Here is a 14,724-nt window from a genome sequence, read left to right on the forward strand (position 1 = left end):
GAGTCTTTCTACTTGACAAAAAAAAAAAAAAGTAAAATCAAGGAAGAATAAGAATTTCTTCTATAGGGAGTATGGGAAGCGGTTTATAGGGAAGCAACTTTTCAATATCCTGTTCGGAATAGATCCTTTTTGTGGATTCACTCTCGAGGTGACTGATTGATTCGCTTATCCCAATCATTCAGTACACCGGAGTGAAGTGGGGATTCTCGAAGAAGCGACGCTTAAATAGGGCCCTTAGAAGCATTGGATTATCCAAAAGAGGGGAACTTATGGGTTCTTTCATCAATTATTGGAGCTTGAAATAGTGAATCCCTCACTGGTTTATGGGCTATAGTCCAACGTGATTTGATTTGGCATATGGGTGAAAGACAACTATCCTATCACTGGGAGTTTTTGATGTAGATAATGTAAATTCTTTAGGATATTATGAGAATGTACCTTCCCCTTTTTTAGCGCGAATCAAGTTCTTTTATTGGAAAGAAGCGTCATCATCTCCATCATCTAAACCATCTTTCATTCCACCGGAAATAGATGAATCTCCCCGGGTAGGATTTGAACCTACGACCAATCGGTTAACAGCCGACCGCTCTACCGCTGAGCTACCGAGGAAAATGGTAGGGAATTTAGTCTCATACACATTTAATGACCCTTGTTCTTTGAGCCGCCTCTGAATCTGCAAGACGTTAAGCTTCCTCTGACATTTATTTCGTAAACTTCGCGTACACCCTAACTCCTATTATAGGAAGAAGCGGCAGCGATAGCAATCCTATTTGAATAGAGCCCCAGAATCATGGGGGGGGGGGCTGGTGTGGTCGATCTTGGCCATGATTGATTGCCCACCCCCCATGATCTGTATCGATCAATCACCAATCAATAGTTTCTATTCCCCCCCTTCCGAGAAGCATAGTAGAATAGCCACAGGATTCTTTTACCTCATAGAAGTAGAAGGAATATCTTTCAATAGTAATAGGGAGAATAAAGAAAAGAAAAAGGAAAGAGATAGAGATGGGGAAGATGAGGAAGATGAGGAGTAGTCGGAAGAAATGAACACGAATTGGAGCCTTTCTTAAGTAACTGGAGAAGCGACAACTGTTAGTAATAGTAGTGGGATAATTCCAGTAATTAATCCAAATGAATAATAAGATATTCTACCACTTCCCCCGTATTTTGCACCCTCCCCGCCAAAAAGGCTCGAAACACCAGTTCCATTGATAATTCCATCGATTACCCATTGATCAAAAAATACGACTAGCTTACTCAGAAAGACTGTAGTTTTTACGAAGTAGACATTGTAGTAATAATCGATGTAACCTCGATTTAGTGACCAACCTTGAATGAAATGTCCGAACGGACTCAACAAATTCTCATCTAAAAAATTGCTATTCTTAATAGATTTATAAGTTTTTATTTCACAAAAAGAATTTGGTCTATACATTACATAGGAAATGAATATTCCAACGAAAGATAAACTGATCGAACCGATTGAATCTACCAAGAGTTCTACCAAATCTTTAGTGAGTTTGATAGGAACAACGAGGGGAATCAACCATTGGGACAATGAATCAAGGCCAGTCTCTTTTTGAATAGAATTGACTCCTATCGACCCAGCCAATAGAGTAGGTATTACCAGCACTATTAGAGGCAGTACCATAGCAAAATCTGATTCTTCGGGATGTAGTACATTGTGAGAGTGGGACACGTCGGCATATGTTTGATTTATTTCTTCATGAGCCGGATTCTCTTTAGCAGAATATGCAACTGGAAGGGCTTCTGCAACCTCCACGTTTTGTGAGGACACAGAATCGTCAATAATTTTTTCAATTGCTGATTCTATTTCGGGTTCCCCCCATAAATTAATACTATTACCGGATAAACGAGAATTGCCAAAATTGGTGTGATCAATATCATTGGCACGAAAATCTCCCTCAAATGTGAGGAAGTAAATACGAAACATGTAAGATGCAGTGAAACCGACTGTGATGGAAGCTATCCATCCAAGGTAAGAGGAACATAACCGACTCTCTGCAGTAATTTCATCTTTAGACCAGAAACAGGCTAGTGGTGGTATACCACATAGAGAAAGAGTACCTGAAAAAGAAGTAGTTCCGGTAATTGGCATACACTTCCGTAAACCACCCATGAGAAGCATATTTTGATTCTTAATGGGAGAGTATCCAACCACTTTTTCCATCGAATGAATTACTGAACCAGATCCGAGAAATGATGAGGCTTTGGAATAAGCGTGTGTGATAAGATGAGACGGAGCAGATCGATAAGCACCAATGCCCAAGGCTAACACCATATATCCCAACTGAGACATAGTGGAATGAGCTAAACCCTTCTTGAGATCCCTCTGAGTGAGGGCCAATGTCGCCCCCAATAGGGCTGTTGTTCCACCTACCCAAGAAATAACACCCATGCTCAAAGGTAATATTTCAATGAGGTTAAGGATTCGAGCTACAAAAAAGATTCCAGCAGCTACCATAGTAGCGGCATGTATGAGAGCCGATATAGGGGTGGGTCCCTCCATTGCATCTGGTAACCATACGTGGAGTGGAAATTGTGCAGACTTAGCCACTGGACCTAAAAATAGTAGAAGAGCTATTATATTAGCGAGGACGGGGTTAACACTACCGCTACTAATTAACTCAACAAATCAATCACACAATTCACAAATCTCGAAGCTACCGGTTATCCAATAGATACCCAATATACCCAGCAATAATCCAAAATCTCCTATACGGTTGGTCACAAAAGCTTTTTGACAGGCATTGGCAGCACTTGGTCGCGCAAACCAGAAACCTATTAGCGAGTAAGAACGCATCCCTACTAATTCCCAGAACACATAAATCTGTATCAAGTTGGGACTGAAGACTAATCCTAGCATTGACGCGGTGAACAAACTCAAATAAGTGGAAAACCTTACATATCCTTAGTCGTGACACGTATAACTATCACTGTAAATCGTGACTGAGATACCTACAGTAGTAACTAATATTGACATAATAAGAGTGAGCGGATCTATCAGGAAACCTATTTTCATGGAAATCTCATCTTTAAGGATCCACGACCACAAATACTGGTGAGTGGAGTGATTAACATTCTGTTGCCAGAATAGAATAAAGGAAATAAACATAGAAACAGTTAGTGAGAGAACACTGAGCGCGGCACAGGAGCGACGTAGACCTTTGGCGGCTTTTGGGAAGAAGAACGATACTGATCCAGTTGAGCCGGAAGCTACTAGTGGACATAAAGGAACGATCCAAGCATATTCGTATGAAAAAGACACGAACATATTAAATTTGAATTGAATTTGTTGTTTTACTTTTTTTTTTTACTTCTGAAAAAGGAACAATAAAGAATGGAATAAGATTATTAGTATGTAACTAGAGAAGTTATTTGTCTTCTATCCCAATTGAATCTTTGCAGCAAAACGCAAAAAACTTGACAAGATCTAAATACGTTGGAGATACTTATCTAAATTACAGTTTTCAATCCCAAATCAATTGGTTTTACAAACCCCTTTTTCAGTAAAAAAAAAATCGTAATGAATAGATATGCAATAATTGACGTCGGTGGGAAACAACTCCGAGTGGAACCAGGAAGATTTTATGACGTTCGTCACTTCGCGTCACTTCAAGACATATCAGGGTACAATATGAAAGTATCGATAAATCGAGTCTCACTTATTCGTCGTGGATCCGAAATCAGTATTGGACATCCATGGTTGAGTGATGCAACTGTTAGAGGAAGGATCCTACACCCTTGTTTCGGAAATAAAATAGTGATACAAAAGATCCATTCTAAGAAGAAAACATGAAGAAAATTTGGATACAGAGAAAGTTTGATCCGATTCGTGGTCGATTCTATCTGTTTTAACGGCAAAGAATTAAATGATTGCTAACTGATTTCTTGTATCAACCACTAGTTACTTAGAAGATTAATGTAACAAAAACGTAAGTCTATGGATCTTTTTTATTCCTTTTTACTTGCATCATTCATTTCTTCTTTTCCCTCATTATATCTATTCTATTGATACGTATCAATATAGTTAACCCTCTCAATTCAATCATAGACTTTAAATATATATTTCCTTATGGCAGTTCCAAAGAAACGTACCTCCGGGTCAAGGAAAAGAATTCGTAACCATGTGTGGAGGGCTAAATCGGTGAAAGTAGCATCAAAAGCTTTTTCTTTAGCCCAATCCATTTTAACTGGTCGTTCAAAAAGTTTTTATTATATAACAAACGAAAAAATCTCTGGAACAAATTAATAGTATCTTTTTGTGATTAGTCACGAAGACTACAAAAATAACTGATTAAAGTAGAAAAATATGAAGTGGGAAGAGTTATAACAATCAGCGATATTTACAGCTTAATTGATTAATTGGTAACCTAGACTTAGTATTTCCCCCCCCCCCCAAAAAAAAATATCTATATATATAGATAGATAAATTCTATATATGAATATCCTTTCTTCATTATTGATAGTCTGTGTTTGCATCATACAGAGACCCTCAACTTTCATTTAAATAGTAGTAACAATAAGATGGTCCAGTTTAGTCTATACAAAAACAAAAAGACTCACGTTTATCCGACAAGCATTCATCGAATTAGTAATAGAGAGTTAGTAACAACTTACTAATTGGGTATTGTTTTGATAAGAAATCGGGAACAGAATTTTGTAAGGCGAGTATTGAATCCCAGAGACTAAAAAAGAGTCTTATCTCTTGCTACGGTACCGGCTAAGTGAAATAAGATTTTTTAAATATCTGATTAATTAAAATCAAGGGTTGATAATACCCATTTATCTAGAAAGTGCTAAATATTTAGCACTTCGTTTGCTCTGTATAAGTTTCAGCTTAATAAGTATACATATCTCATTTGTCAACCTTCCATTATCAATAACGTTAGCTGACAAGGACTGTTTCAATCCTTTTGCCAATCTGTTGCGATCTATAAAAAAGATCTAATATCTTATGCTCATCTCATTGTTCCAACACGCATAATTAGGAGATTCAACCATATTCGTCACAGAAATAGACTCAACTGGCAAGCGAAGCGTTTCATATATCATTGATTGAGACATAATAGCAGAATCACGCCAAAATACTAGACTAGACATCTTTATTTATCGTAACCAAATGATTTTTTACACTGATAGATAGAGATTAGTCATTGACTAATCGAAGCGGTACATAGGGGAGGGGGGGGGGGTGAGGGCGGGGAGCGGTAGATGTCTCGATAGTACGTCTAATACGGAAAAAGACTCTTTTTCCTTGTACTTCAAGATAGGAAAGCCCCTCCTCTCTCTCCATATATATATATATAAGGGAGTATCACATTGTTAATTACTTAAACTAAAATATCGCATATAGGATTTGGGATTCACTATATCACTATTAGTTGTTATTTTTTCCCTCTACTCGGAATAGCAGGATTTGAACCCGCGACCTCCATCACCCCAAGATGGCGCGCTACCAAACTGCGCTATATTCCGTTACCTCCATGCAAGTATAGCATCAAATATCGATACGGATTCAATCCTACATCAAGCAAATGCTTCTTTTTTACTCTTACTCTCTATTCGCCTGTATATCCTTCCTGTTCATTAAAAAAAAAAGATGAAATATTGACCTATTATCCGAGACTATGATAAACTAAACTTGGGTGAATGATAAGCCGCTATGGTGAAATCGGTAGACACGCTGCTCTTAGGAAGCAGTGCTAGAGCATCTCGGTTCGAGTCCGAGTAGCGGCATTCCAGTGCAAAGTACAAAAAAAGTTGAACCTGGAATAAGCATTATTCGATAAATCTATTGAATGTAATGGGAATAAGGTTCTAATATCTTTTTTTTTTTATTTTCAACTTCGCGTAATAAAGCTACCATTTTCTATCTTTCTCTTTCTGAAATGAAAAATAGATGGTATAAGCTGCTTAATACTAATTAATTTGATACTGATCGAATCTGATTAATTCACTGGTCCTTTTTCATTACGATGTACATTGATATAGAGCGCATATTTGCTCACATTCCCTTTCTTATGCTTTTTACTGTTACTCTGCCGCATTGGATCGATCTAGCTTGTAGGCCTCATAAACTGAATAGTTTGAGCGGAAAAGGTATGACAATTGCTTTTATTCGTACAACAGGATTTATGATAATTCGTTGGGTCCAAACCAAGCACTTACCGTCGAGCAATCTATATGAATCATCCATGTTCCTTTCATGGAGCTTCTCCCTATCGTACATAATATTGAAAGTTAGAAATCAGAATGACTGGTCAGGTGCAGTCACAGCACCAGGTGCTATGCCGACTCATGCCTTTGCAACTTCAGGTCTTCCTGGAGGGATGCAACAATCCACGCAGTTAGTACCCGCTTTGCAGTCCCATCGGTTAATGATGCATGTAAGTATGATGTTACTGAGCCATGCAACTCTGTTACGTGGATCCCTATCAGCAATCTCTTTATCGATTATTTATTCTGATAAAACGAATAGATCTTCTATTTCCAACTTGAATCACAAGTTGTGCGTTCGATTATTGAACACGAATAGTTATTATCACGATCAAAAACAAACTGACGTGGAGAATCCTTTCTATTTGTTATCCCTAAATTCAAAGAAGTGCCAGTTGATTAATCAATTGGATCAATGGGCTTATCAAATTATAAGCCTAGGTTTTTCCTTTCTAACTATTGGTATTCTTTCCGGAGCGGTGTGGGCTAATGAAGCATGGGGATCTTACTGGAGCTGGGATCCTAAAGAAACTTGGGCATTAGTGACTTGGCTAATACATGCTATTTATCTTCATACCAAGATAACTAAGAGTTGGGGTGGAGAGGGACCTGCCGCGGTGGCATCTACAGGATTCTTTTTGGTTTGGATTCGTTTTTCGGGCGTCAATCCATCGGGAATTGGATTACACAACTATGGATGGTTAATCTGAGAACAAGGAAAATGAAAGTGAATGAAAAAAAAAAGAAGAATAAAGTGAGGCACTTTACTAATTTAAGGGGTTTTCTCAATTCCTGTATAACCAAATTTAATTGATTACTTGAATAATAACTAGAAAGAGGGACGAGCAGAAACAAACATTTAAAAGATAAATAGTAAAAAGTTGTATCTACTTATCTGTTTGTTTCTGTTTCTCCATCCCCATTTATGGCAACTCGTAGTATCGGTTCCCTATACAGATATTCGTGGGGCAACGTTATCATACGAATATTCCTGAAATGACGTTACTGAGATTGGTAAACTCTTTTACTAAATAAGGATCGAAGACAAAACAAATCTTGGCATTTTGCTATCAATTTGTAAAAAAAAAAGTCTAATTTTAAAGTATGGTTACTTCTCGTTTTTTCTTCATTCCATAAGGGAATATGAGAACAAGATCGAGAGTACTTTACTATTCCATAGATTTAAAATCATATTCGGGTATAGACCGATACCTAGTATTGGTAGGAAGAGACAAATCGAAATAAATAATTCCCTTGGACCAAAATCAATTAGATACGGATTCGATTCGTTGGCTGGTCTGTACCCATAAAATATTCGACGTAACATAGATAACAAATAGATGGGAGTTGATGCTGTACCAGTTGCTTCTACTACTGTAACCGCCACTTTAAATAGAGACGAATATTGCTTATTAGTAACGACTCCTGGGAATACCAATAATTCTGATGCAAACCCACTCATTCCCGGCAACGCGAGAGATGCCAGTGAGAAGATACTAAACATGGTAAATAGTCTAGGCATTGGAATTGCAATCCCTCCTAGTTGGTCGAGAGAAAGGGTACGGGTTCTATCGTAACAAGTACCCGCAAGGAAAAACGGAGCTGCACCTATTAAACCATGGGAAATCATTTGTAATATAGCTCCACTAATACCCGTATTTGTCAAGGAACCAATTCCGATGGTTACAAAACCCATATGGGATATTGATGAATAGGCTATTCTTCTCTTAAGGTTGCGCTGACTCATAGAAATCATAGAAGCGTATACAATCTGGATTGCTCCAAACAGTACCAACCATGATCCAAATATGGAATGTGCGTGGGTCAATAACTCCAAATTTATTCGGATCAACCCGTATCCTCCCATTTTTAATAATACTCCAGCTAGTAACATACACGTACTGTAATGCGCCTCTCCATGAGTGTCTGGCAACCAAGTATGAAAGGGAAAGATTGGTAATTTCGCAGCATAGGCGGTTAAAAACCCCAAGTAACAAAGTACTTCCAATGATATGGGGTACGATTTATTTGTCAAGTCTTGAATATCAAAAGAGGGTATCTCAGTTCCGTAGAAACTCATAGTTAAAGCTGCTACTAAGAGAAAGATGGAACCACCGGCTGTGTATAAGATAAATTTTGTGGCTGAGTATGAGCGTCTCTTTCCACCCCACAAGCATAAAAGTAAATAGATTGGAATTAGTTCTAGCTCCCGCATGAAAAAGAAAAGCAAAATGTCTTGAGAAGCAAATAATCCTATTTGGCCGCTATACATAACTAACATTAGAAAATAGAATAGCCGTGTATTACGCGTGATCGGCCAAGCTGCTGGGGTTGCTGAAGTAGTAACAAAACCTGTTAGTAGAATGAGACCCATAGAAAGTCCGTCAATACCTAAGCCCCAATGAAATTTAATAGAGTTTATCCAGTTAAAGTTCTCTATCAATTGAATAGGTTGGTAATCGATTCGGAAGTGACAATGAAAAATATAAATGATTATTAGAAATTCTAGTATACGGATGCCCGGGGTATACCATCGAATGATTCTATTTCCGTTACGAGGCAGCATCGGAAGTAGCAGACTTGCAAAAATTGGAAAGAGAACGATTATCGTTAGCCGAGGTACGTTACTCATCATGAATAGAAAATAATTTTTGATAGAAAGGACTGTATAAGCTGAATATCCCGACTCATACCCAGACTTCATGATCATGAAGCCTCGAGTATGAGTCGAAATAAAGTGAAAATTAATTTTTCTTAATTTATTTCTACCTCTACCGGCTAATCAATAAGCTAGACCCATACTGCGAGTAGTTTCAGCTCCCAAGTAGACGCGTACACTCAAAAAATCTGTTGGACGAGCGGATTCACATCTCTTACAACCTACACAATCTTCTGTTCTAGGAGCAGGAGCTATTTGATTGGCTTTACACCCATCCCAGGGTATCATTTCCAATACATCTGTGGGACATGCTCTTACGCATTGAGTACAACCGATACATGTATCATAGATTTTCACTGAATGTGCCATTGAGTCTATTTACTCCTATCAGATTGATATACCAAAAATATTCTTTTATTTAAATGGTTAGGATACACCTCTTTCTTCCCACCCCTTACGTCGATACTCTTGATCATTAAGTGAAACATTCCCTTTCTTTATATGATTTACCTGATCGGATCTAATGCTTATAGAGAATTATTCCTTTTTTTTCATTACCTTATTTTTGATAAAATAAAAAATAAGAATATAGAAGTATAGGATAAGGAGAGAAACTTAGTTATCAAAGAGGGGGGGGACAGTAACACGGTTCCATCGGTAGCAATACCCGTTCTTCAATTGAACACCAAATTGATTAGATTTAGAGAAACGCTGTATTTACTGATCAATTACCATTTTAACAGATCGAATTGATCGATACGAGTCGATCTTCTGTTTCGCTGAATAACAAGAGCGGGGGCTAATCCAATAGCAGCTTCAGCAGCCGCAACGGCTATTATGAATAAAGAAAATATTTCTCCACCCAATCGCTGATTATCAAAAAAATTGGAGAATGTCGCAAAATTAATATTAACTGCATTAAAAATTGGCTCAAGACGCGTGAGTGCCCTAACCGTGTTTCGACTCGTGATTAACCCAAAGAAACCAATACAATATAGATAAGCACCTAGCACTAGTCCGTGTTCAAGCGTGATGTATTAACCTCCTCTCTAGAAAACATGATAGGTCATTTTTACACGGCTGTCTCTTCTAACCTTTCTATTTCAATAAGGTCGAGATTGATCAGAAAAATGAAGAGTTATTCCGAGATGACGAAACAGACCCTTCATTCATTGTGGTTACTTCTTCGTTGCGGGCCAGGGTAATTGCTCCTATCAGAGCAACTAAAAGAAGTATGGAAAGAAGTTCAAACGGAACTAGAAAAGTGGTTAATAATTGATATCCAAGTTCTTGGACGTTATTCCCCGGGGTCTCTCCCACAAGAATCTTCGATCGATTAATGAAACATATATTAGACCATTTTGTACTATTAATCATAATGGTTAATAGTGAAGAAAGACCCGTACAAGCTCCCAAAGTAATGAAATGCCCCGTACTCCAATTAGTGGGTGAATTGGAACTCGTGGGTTCATCAGTAACCGTTACGGCAGACACAATTAAAACATTTATAGCTCCTACATAAACAAGCGATTGCGCGGCAGCTACAAAATCAGCATTCAATACGATATATGATAGGGATATACGGGTGAAAACCAGCCCGGGAAGAAAAGCAGAATGAACCACATTAGCGAGTGCTACTACCCCCAAACTTCCTAGTAGAATACCCAACTCTAGTAATGTCAAAATAGCTTCATGAACTGATTCGGATAAATTCGTTATACACAATTGCTCAATTTTTTTTTATCATCTCCAGTATATATATTCCCTCTCTTTCTCTTTTTTTAGCAACCCCCATCTCTTTATCACAGATAACAAGATGAGTCGATTCATCTCTCAAAATATTCAATTGGTACTACGAGTGATGGTTTGATTTTCGGAATATCTACCCATAACTCTTTTGGATAGGTAACTTGCTGAAACTGTTTGGACTGAAAAATCTTGGGAGATGGAAAGGGGTAGACGCCCCGAAGCCATTTGATCATAATTCAATTCATGACGATCATAACTCGAAAGTTCATACTCTTCAGTCATTGACAAACAATTGGTTGGGCAGTATTCGACACAATTTCCACGGAAGATGCAAACTCCGAAATCAGTGCTATAACTCTTCAATTGTTTCTTTCTAATGCTTCTTATTAGTTTCCAATCAACAACAGGCAGATTGATTGGACATACCCGGACGCATACCTCACAAGCGATACATTTGTCGAATTCAAAATGGATGCGTCCACGAAATCGTTCGGATGATACAATTTTTTCATACGGATATTGGATAGTTATCGGTGAGCGATTCAAATGATCTGAAGTAACCGCAAAACCTTGACCAATGTATTTTGCAGCTTCTATGGCTTGTTGCCCATAATTCCGAAATTTAATTAGTGTGGGAAACATATGATAGATAAACCTAATCTAATTTTTTATTTTCTTATAAATAGATAAATATATTTATCTCTCTAAAAAATAAAAATCTATTAAATAGATTTAATAGATTTAACTTGGAGGAATATTGGAGTAAATAAAAGCGTATACTATTTGAGTGACAGAAGTTGAAACGGAGCTGTCAGCAACAGATTTCCCGGAGCAATCGGCAAAAGAAATTTCCATCCGAGATCCAATAATTGATCTATTCTTACTCTGGGCAAAGTCCGTCTTGTCGAAATGGAGATAAATAACAATAAATAAGATTTAGATGATGTAATAACGATATCTATCACTATTTTCAATAAATCGAAGGATGCGCCGCTAAGACCCCAAGATAGGGAATTTTGCCCAAGTTTTGTAAAAAAAGGAATTGATGAATCCCATCCACCCGAATAAAGAACCGTTACAAATGATGGAGAAACCGATGGATTCGGATAAGAACCAACATAAAATAAACCAAATTTTATTCCCGAATACTCAGTTTGATAACCAGCTACTAGTTCTTCTTCCGCTTCAGGTAAGTCGAACGGTAATCTCTCACATTCTGCCAATGACGAAATGAAGAACGCTATGAAACCTATGGGTTGACGCCACAAGTTCCATCCCCAAAAACCATATCTAGATTGCGTTTCAACTATATCAACTGTACTCAAGCTGCCGGATAAGGATAGTCGACGGTATGGTTCTAGTTACCACCTCTAATTCAGAACCGTACATGAAGTTGGGATTTCATACGGCTCCTCATCGATTCGATCGAGAAGGGTCAATGATTTAAGATTATCATCTGCGACACCGCTGTATGGAGATCCCCCTCAATCCTAACCGATGAGATTCCGTTTGCTACAAGAAGTAACCGCTTCCGAATCCATCTCCACCCTCTCAGTCCTTTTTCAATATGGGTTAAAATGTTCCATGAGCTTCTGAAGCTTACCATACATCTCCGTCTATAAAAATATTTACCCGCATTTGGGGAGGGAAATCCTGGAACGATTATCTTAATAATCTCCCCGGTTTAACAACCCACAATCTCACAAACAAATGACTGATTGTTGGCATTAATCCAATTATTATTTTATTTTTTACTAGAATCGGGAAACTGCTGCAAGGGTTACTTCGTTCCAAATAGTCATGATTGAAGTGGATAGGAATATACTCGAGACTGGGATTTTCGAGATGTACCACTCAGTCACCCCTACCGAAGCTGAGTCTCTCTCATCCGGTAAAAGAAAAAAGAGATAGAGAAAGATTTTATTTGAGTAGTTTTACGCTTTACCCGTACCCGCTTTCTATATACCCTTCCCTCTACCTTACAAGTCTCTTGCGTATATTGGTGTTCCTGACCATCCACTCCTGCTTAATCCTTAAAACTCGACTATTCCCCGTTCCCGCTTCAAGCCTCGATGTAGACCTGGGGTGAAGCGGTGTCTACCGCTCGGATATGCTTTTACGCCCGTACATGGGGAATGGGACTCGACCCAATAACTGCGAAACGCTGTTCGATCTCACCCAAATGACTATTTAGTTTAGTCAATCAACGAAGATTTCTATCTTTTTTTTTTTTTTAAGTATCTACTCCGATTCCTACTCGCCGAATCGCACGTAGGGATATGGACAAGATGCATAAAGCCAGGGGTATTTCGTAACTGATAGATTGGGCAGCGGCTCTAAGACCACCCAGAAAAGAATATTTATTATTTGAGCCATACCCTGCCATGAGAAGACCTAGGGGTACAATGCTTGGGATAGCGATCCAAAAAGAAGCACCTATACTCAGATCAGATAGAATAATATGTTGACCAAAAGGTATTACCAAATGACTTATGAAAACTGGTGTGACTACCACGGCTGGTCCAATATTGAATAACCAAGTGTCGCCCCTGGCTGGAACAATGTCTTCCTTTAAAAGAAGCTTGATTCCATCTGCTAGAGATTGGGTAATTCCCAACGGACCTGCGTATTCCGGTCCGATACGCTGCTGCACCCCCGCGGACACTTTTCACTCGAGCCATACGATGACTAATACTCCTGTTGTAACCCCTATAACTAAGATAAGGATAGAGACTAAAATCCAAATTAATTCAAAATAATCTTTTGCAATTCCTAATTCATCAAATGAATGAACTACTTGTTCTCCGTAAGTTTCGATACCAGTTACCGTTTCAACGATCAACCTCTCCCATAATAATGTCTATACTACCTAATATTGTCATAATATCTGCTAGCTTCATTCCTTTTATCAATTGAGAAAGAATCTGTAGATTTGTAAAACCAGGTGGACGAATCTTCCATCTCCAAGGGAAAACACTATCATCTCCAATCAAAAAAACTCCTAATTCTCCCTTGGGGGCTTCTACTCTTACATAATGTTCCTGCTTAGGTAACTTAAGAGTGGGAGAGGATTTCTTGCCAACAAATTGATAATTGAAATCATTCCATTCTGCTTCTCCTTGTTGCTGGCTGAAGCGTCGACCTTCCAAATTCTCATATGGACCTCCTGGAAGAAGTTTCAATGCTTGTTGAATAATTCTAATAGACTCTTTCATTTCGCCAATTCGTACCAAATAACGAGCCAACGAATCTCCCTCTGTTTGCCACTGGATCTGCCAATCCAAGTTATCATAACATTCATAATGATCAATCTTGCGGAGATCCCACTGAACCCCTGAGGCTCGTAATACGGGCCCCGATAAGCCCCAATTGATAGCTTCTTCCCTACTAACGAAACCTATTCCCCTTACCCGTCCCAAAAAAATAGGATTATTCGTAATTAGTCGCTCGTATTCATGAATCTTTGGTAGACAATAATCGCAGAAGTCTAGGCATTTGTCTACCCACCCATACGGTAGATCTGCAGCGACCCCCCCGATACGAAAATGATTATGCATCATTCGCATACCCGTAGCAGCTTCAAATAAATCATAAATCATTTCCCTTTCTCGGAATATGTAAAAGAATGGAGTCTGCGCACCAACATCCGCTAGAAAGGGTCCAAGCCACAACAAGTGGGAAGCTATTCGGCTTAATTCAAGCATGATTACACGTATGTAACTAGCTCTTCCAGGTACTTGAATATTTGCCAATTTCTCTGGTGCATTGACTGTTACGGCTTCGGTAAACATGGTGGCTAAGTAATCCCACCTTGTTACATAGGGAAGGTACTGTAAAATCGTCCGGTTTTCGGCAATCTTTTCCATCCCTCTATGTAAATAGCCTAATATTGGTTCGCAATCAACAACATTTTCTCCATCTAGAGTAACAATAAGCCTAAGAACACCATGCATCGATGGATGATGAGGACCCAGACTCACTGTAACTGGATCTATTTCTTTGAGAGGCATACTCGTAAATTGTTTCCTTTCCAATAAATATTACAAAATCTAGCTTCAGTCAATAAATAGATATTT

The 14,724-nt window shown here is 38.4% G+C and overlaps 11 protein-coding genes and 3 non-coding genes across 14 annotated transcripts, besides 2 other annotated features; 4 read left to right on the forward strand and 10 right to left on the reverse strand. All coding sequences in view use genetic code 11, as the record gives it.

Annotated features, from left to right (window-relative positions):
• Positions 1-1,064: part of an inverted repeat (inverted repeat region B; IRB) that runs on past the window's edge.
• On the reverse strand, positions 538-608 carry trnN-GUU. The gene has a single exon. It is a non-coding gene; the product is annotated as a tRNA-Asn (tRNA).
• Positions 1,065-14,724: part of a sequence feature (small single copy region; SSC) that runs on past the window's edge.
• On the reverse strand, positions 1,067-3,295 carry ndhF (NADH-plastoquinone oxidoreductase subunit 5). The gene is given in 1 exon segment: positions 1,067-3,295. A coding segment is annotated over 1 exon segment (2,229 nt).
• rpl21 (ribosomal protein L21) lies at positions 3,548-3,904 on the forward strand. The gene is given in 1 exon segment: positions 3,548-3,904. A coding segment is annotated over 1 exon segment (357 nt).
• Positions 4,097-4,273, forward strand: rpl32 (ribosomal protein L32). The gene has a single exon. It carries the CDS (start codon positions 4,097-4,099, stop codon positions 4,271-4,273), a length of 177 nt encoding a protein of 58 aa, YP_009490532.1.
• On the reverse strand, positions 5,426-5,499 carry trnP-GGG. The gene has a single exon. It is a non-coding gene; the product is annotated as a tRNA-Pro (tRNA).
• trnL-UAG lies at positions 5,681-5,760 on the forward strand. Its single transcript has one exon. It is a non-coding gene; the product is annotated as a tRNA-Leu (tRNA).
• Positions 6,000-6,950, forward strand: ccsA (heme attachment to plastid cytochrome c). The gene has a single exon. The coding sequence runs from the start codon at positions 6,000-6,002 to the stop codon at positions 6,948-6,950; it is 951 nt and encodes a 316-aa protein (YP_009490533.1).
• Positions 7,367-8,875, reverse strand: ndhD (NADH-plastoquinone oxidoreductase subunit 4). The gene has a single exon. It carries the CDS (start codon positions 8,873-8,875, stop codon positions 7,367-7,369), a length of 1,509 nt encoding a protein of 502 aa, YP_009490534.1.
• Positions 9,023-9,268, reverse strand: psaC (photosystem I subunit VII). The gene has a single exon. The coding sequence runs from the start codon at positions 9,266-9,268 to the stop codon at positions 9,023-9,025; it is 246 nt and encodes an 81-aa protein (YP_009490535.1).
• Positions 9,628-9,930, reverse strand: ndhE (NADH-plastoquinone oxidoreductase subunit 4L). The gene is given in 1 exon segment: positions 9,628-9,930. A coding segment is annotated over 1 exon segment (303 nt).
• Positions 10,022-10,615, reverse strand: ndhG (NADH-plastoquinone oxidoreductase subunit 6). Its single transcript is given in 1 exon segment — positions 10,022-10,615. A coding segment is annotated over 1 exon segment (594 nt).
• On the reverse strand, positions 10,742-11,290 carry ndhI (NADH-plastoquinone oxidoreductase subunit I). Its single transcript has one exon. It carries the CDS (start codon positions 11,288-11,290, stop codon positions 10,742-10,744), a length of 549 nt encoding a protein of 182 aa, YP_009490538.1.
• ndhA (NADH-plastoquinone oxidoreductase subunit 1) lies at positions 11,428-13,478 on the reverse strand. Its single transcript is given in 2 exon segments — positions 11,428-11,985; positions 12,921-13,478. Coding segments are annotated over 2 exon segments (1,116 nt in total).
• Positions 13,480-14,664, reverse strand: ndhH (NADH-plastoquinone oxidoreductase subunit 7). Its single transcript is given in 1 exon segment — positions 13,480-14,664. A coding segment is annotated over 1 exon segment (1,185 nt).

This window comes from Cibotium barometz, chloroplast (genome assembly GCF_041138505.1).
Source record: "Cibotium barometz chloroplast, complete genome".
Lineage (NCBI taxonomy): Eukaryota > Viridiplantae > Streptophyta > Polypodiopsida > Cyatheales > Cibotiaceae > Cibotium > Cibotium barometz.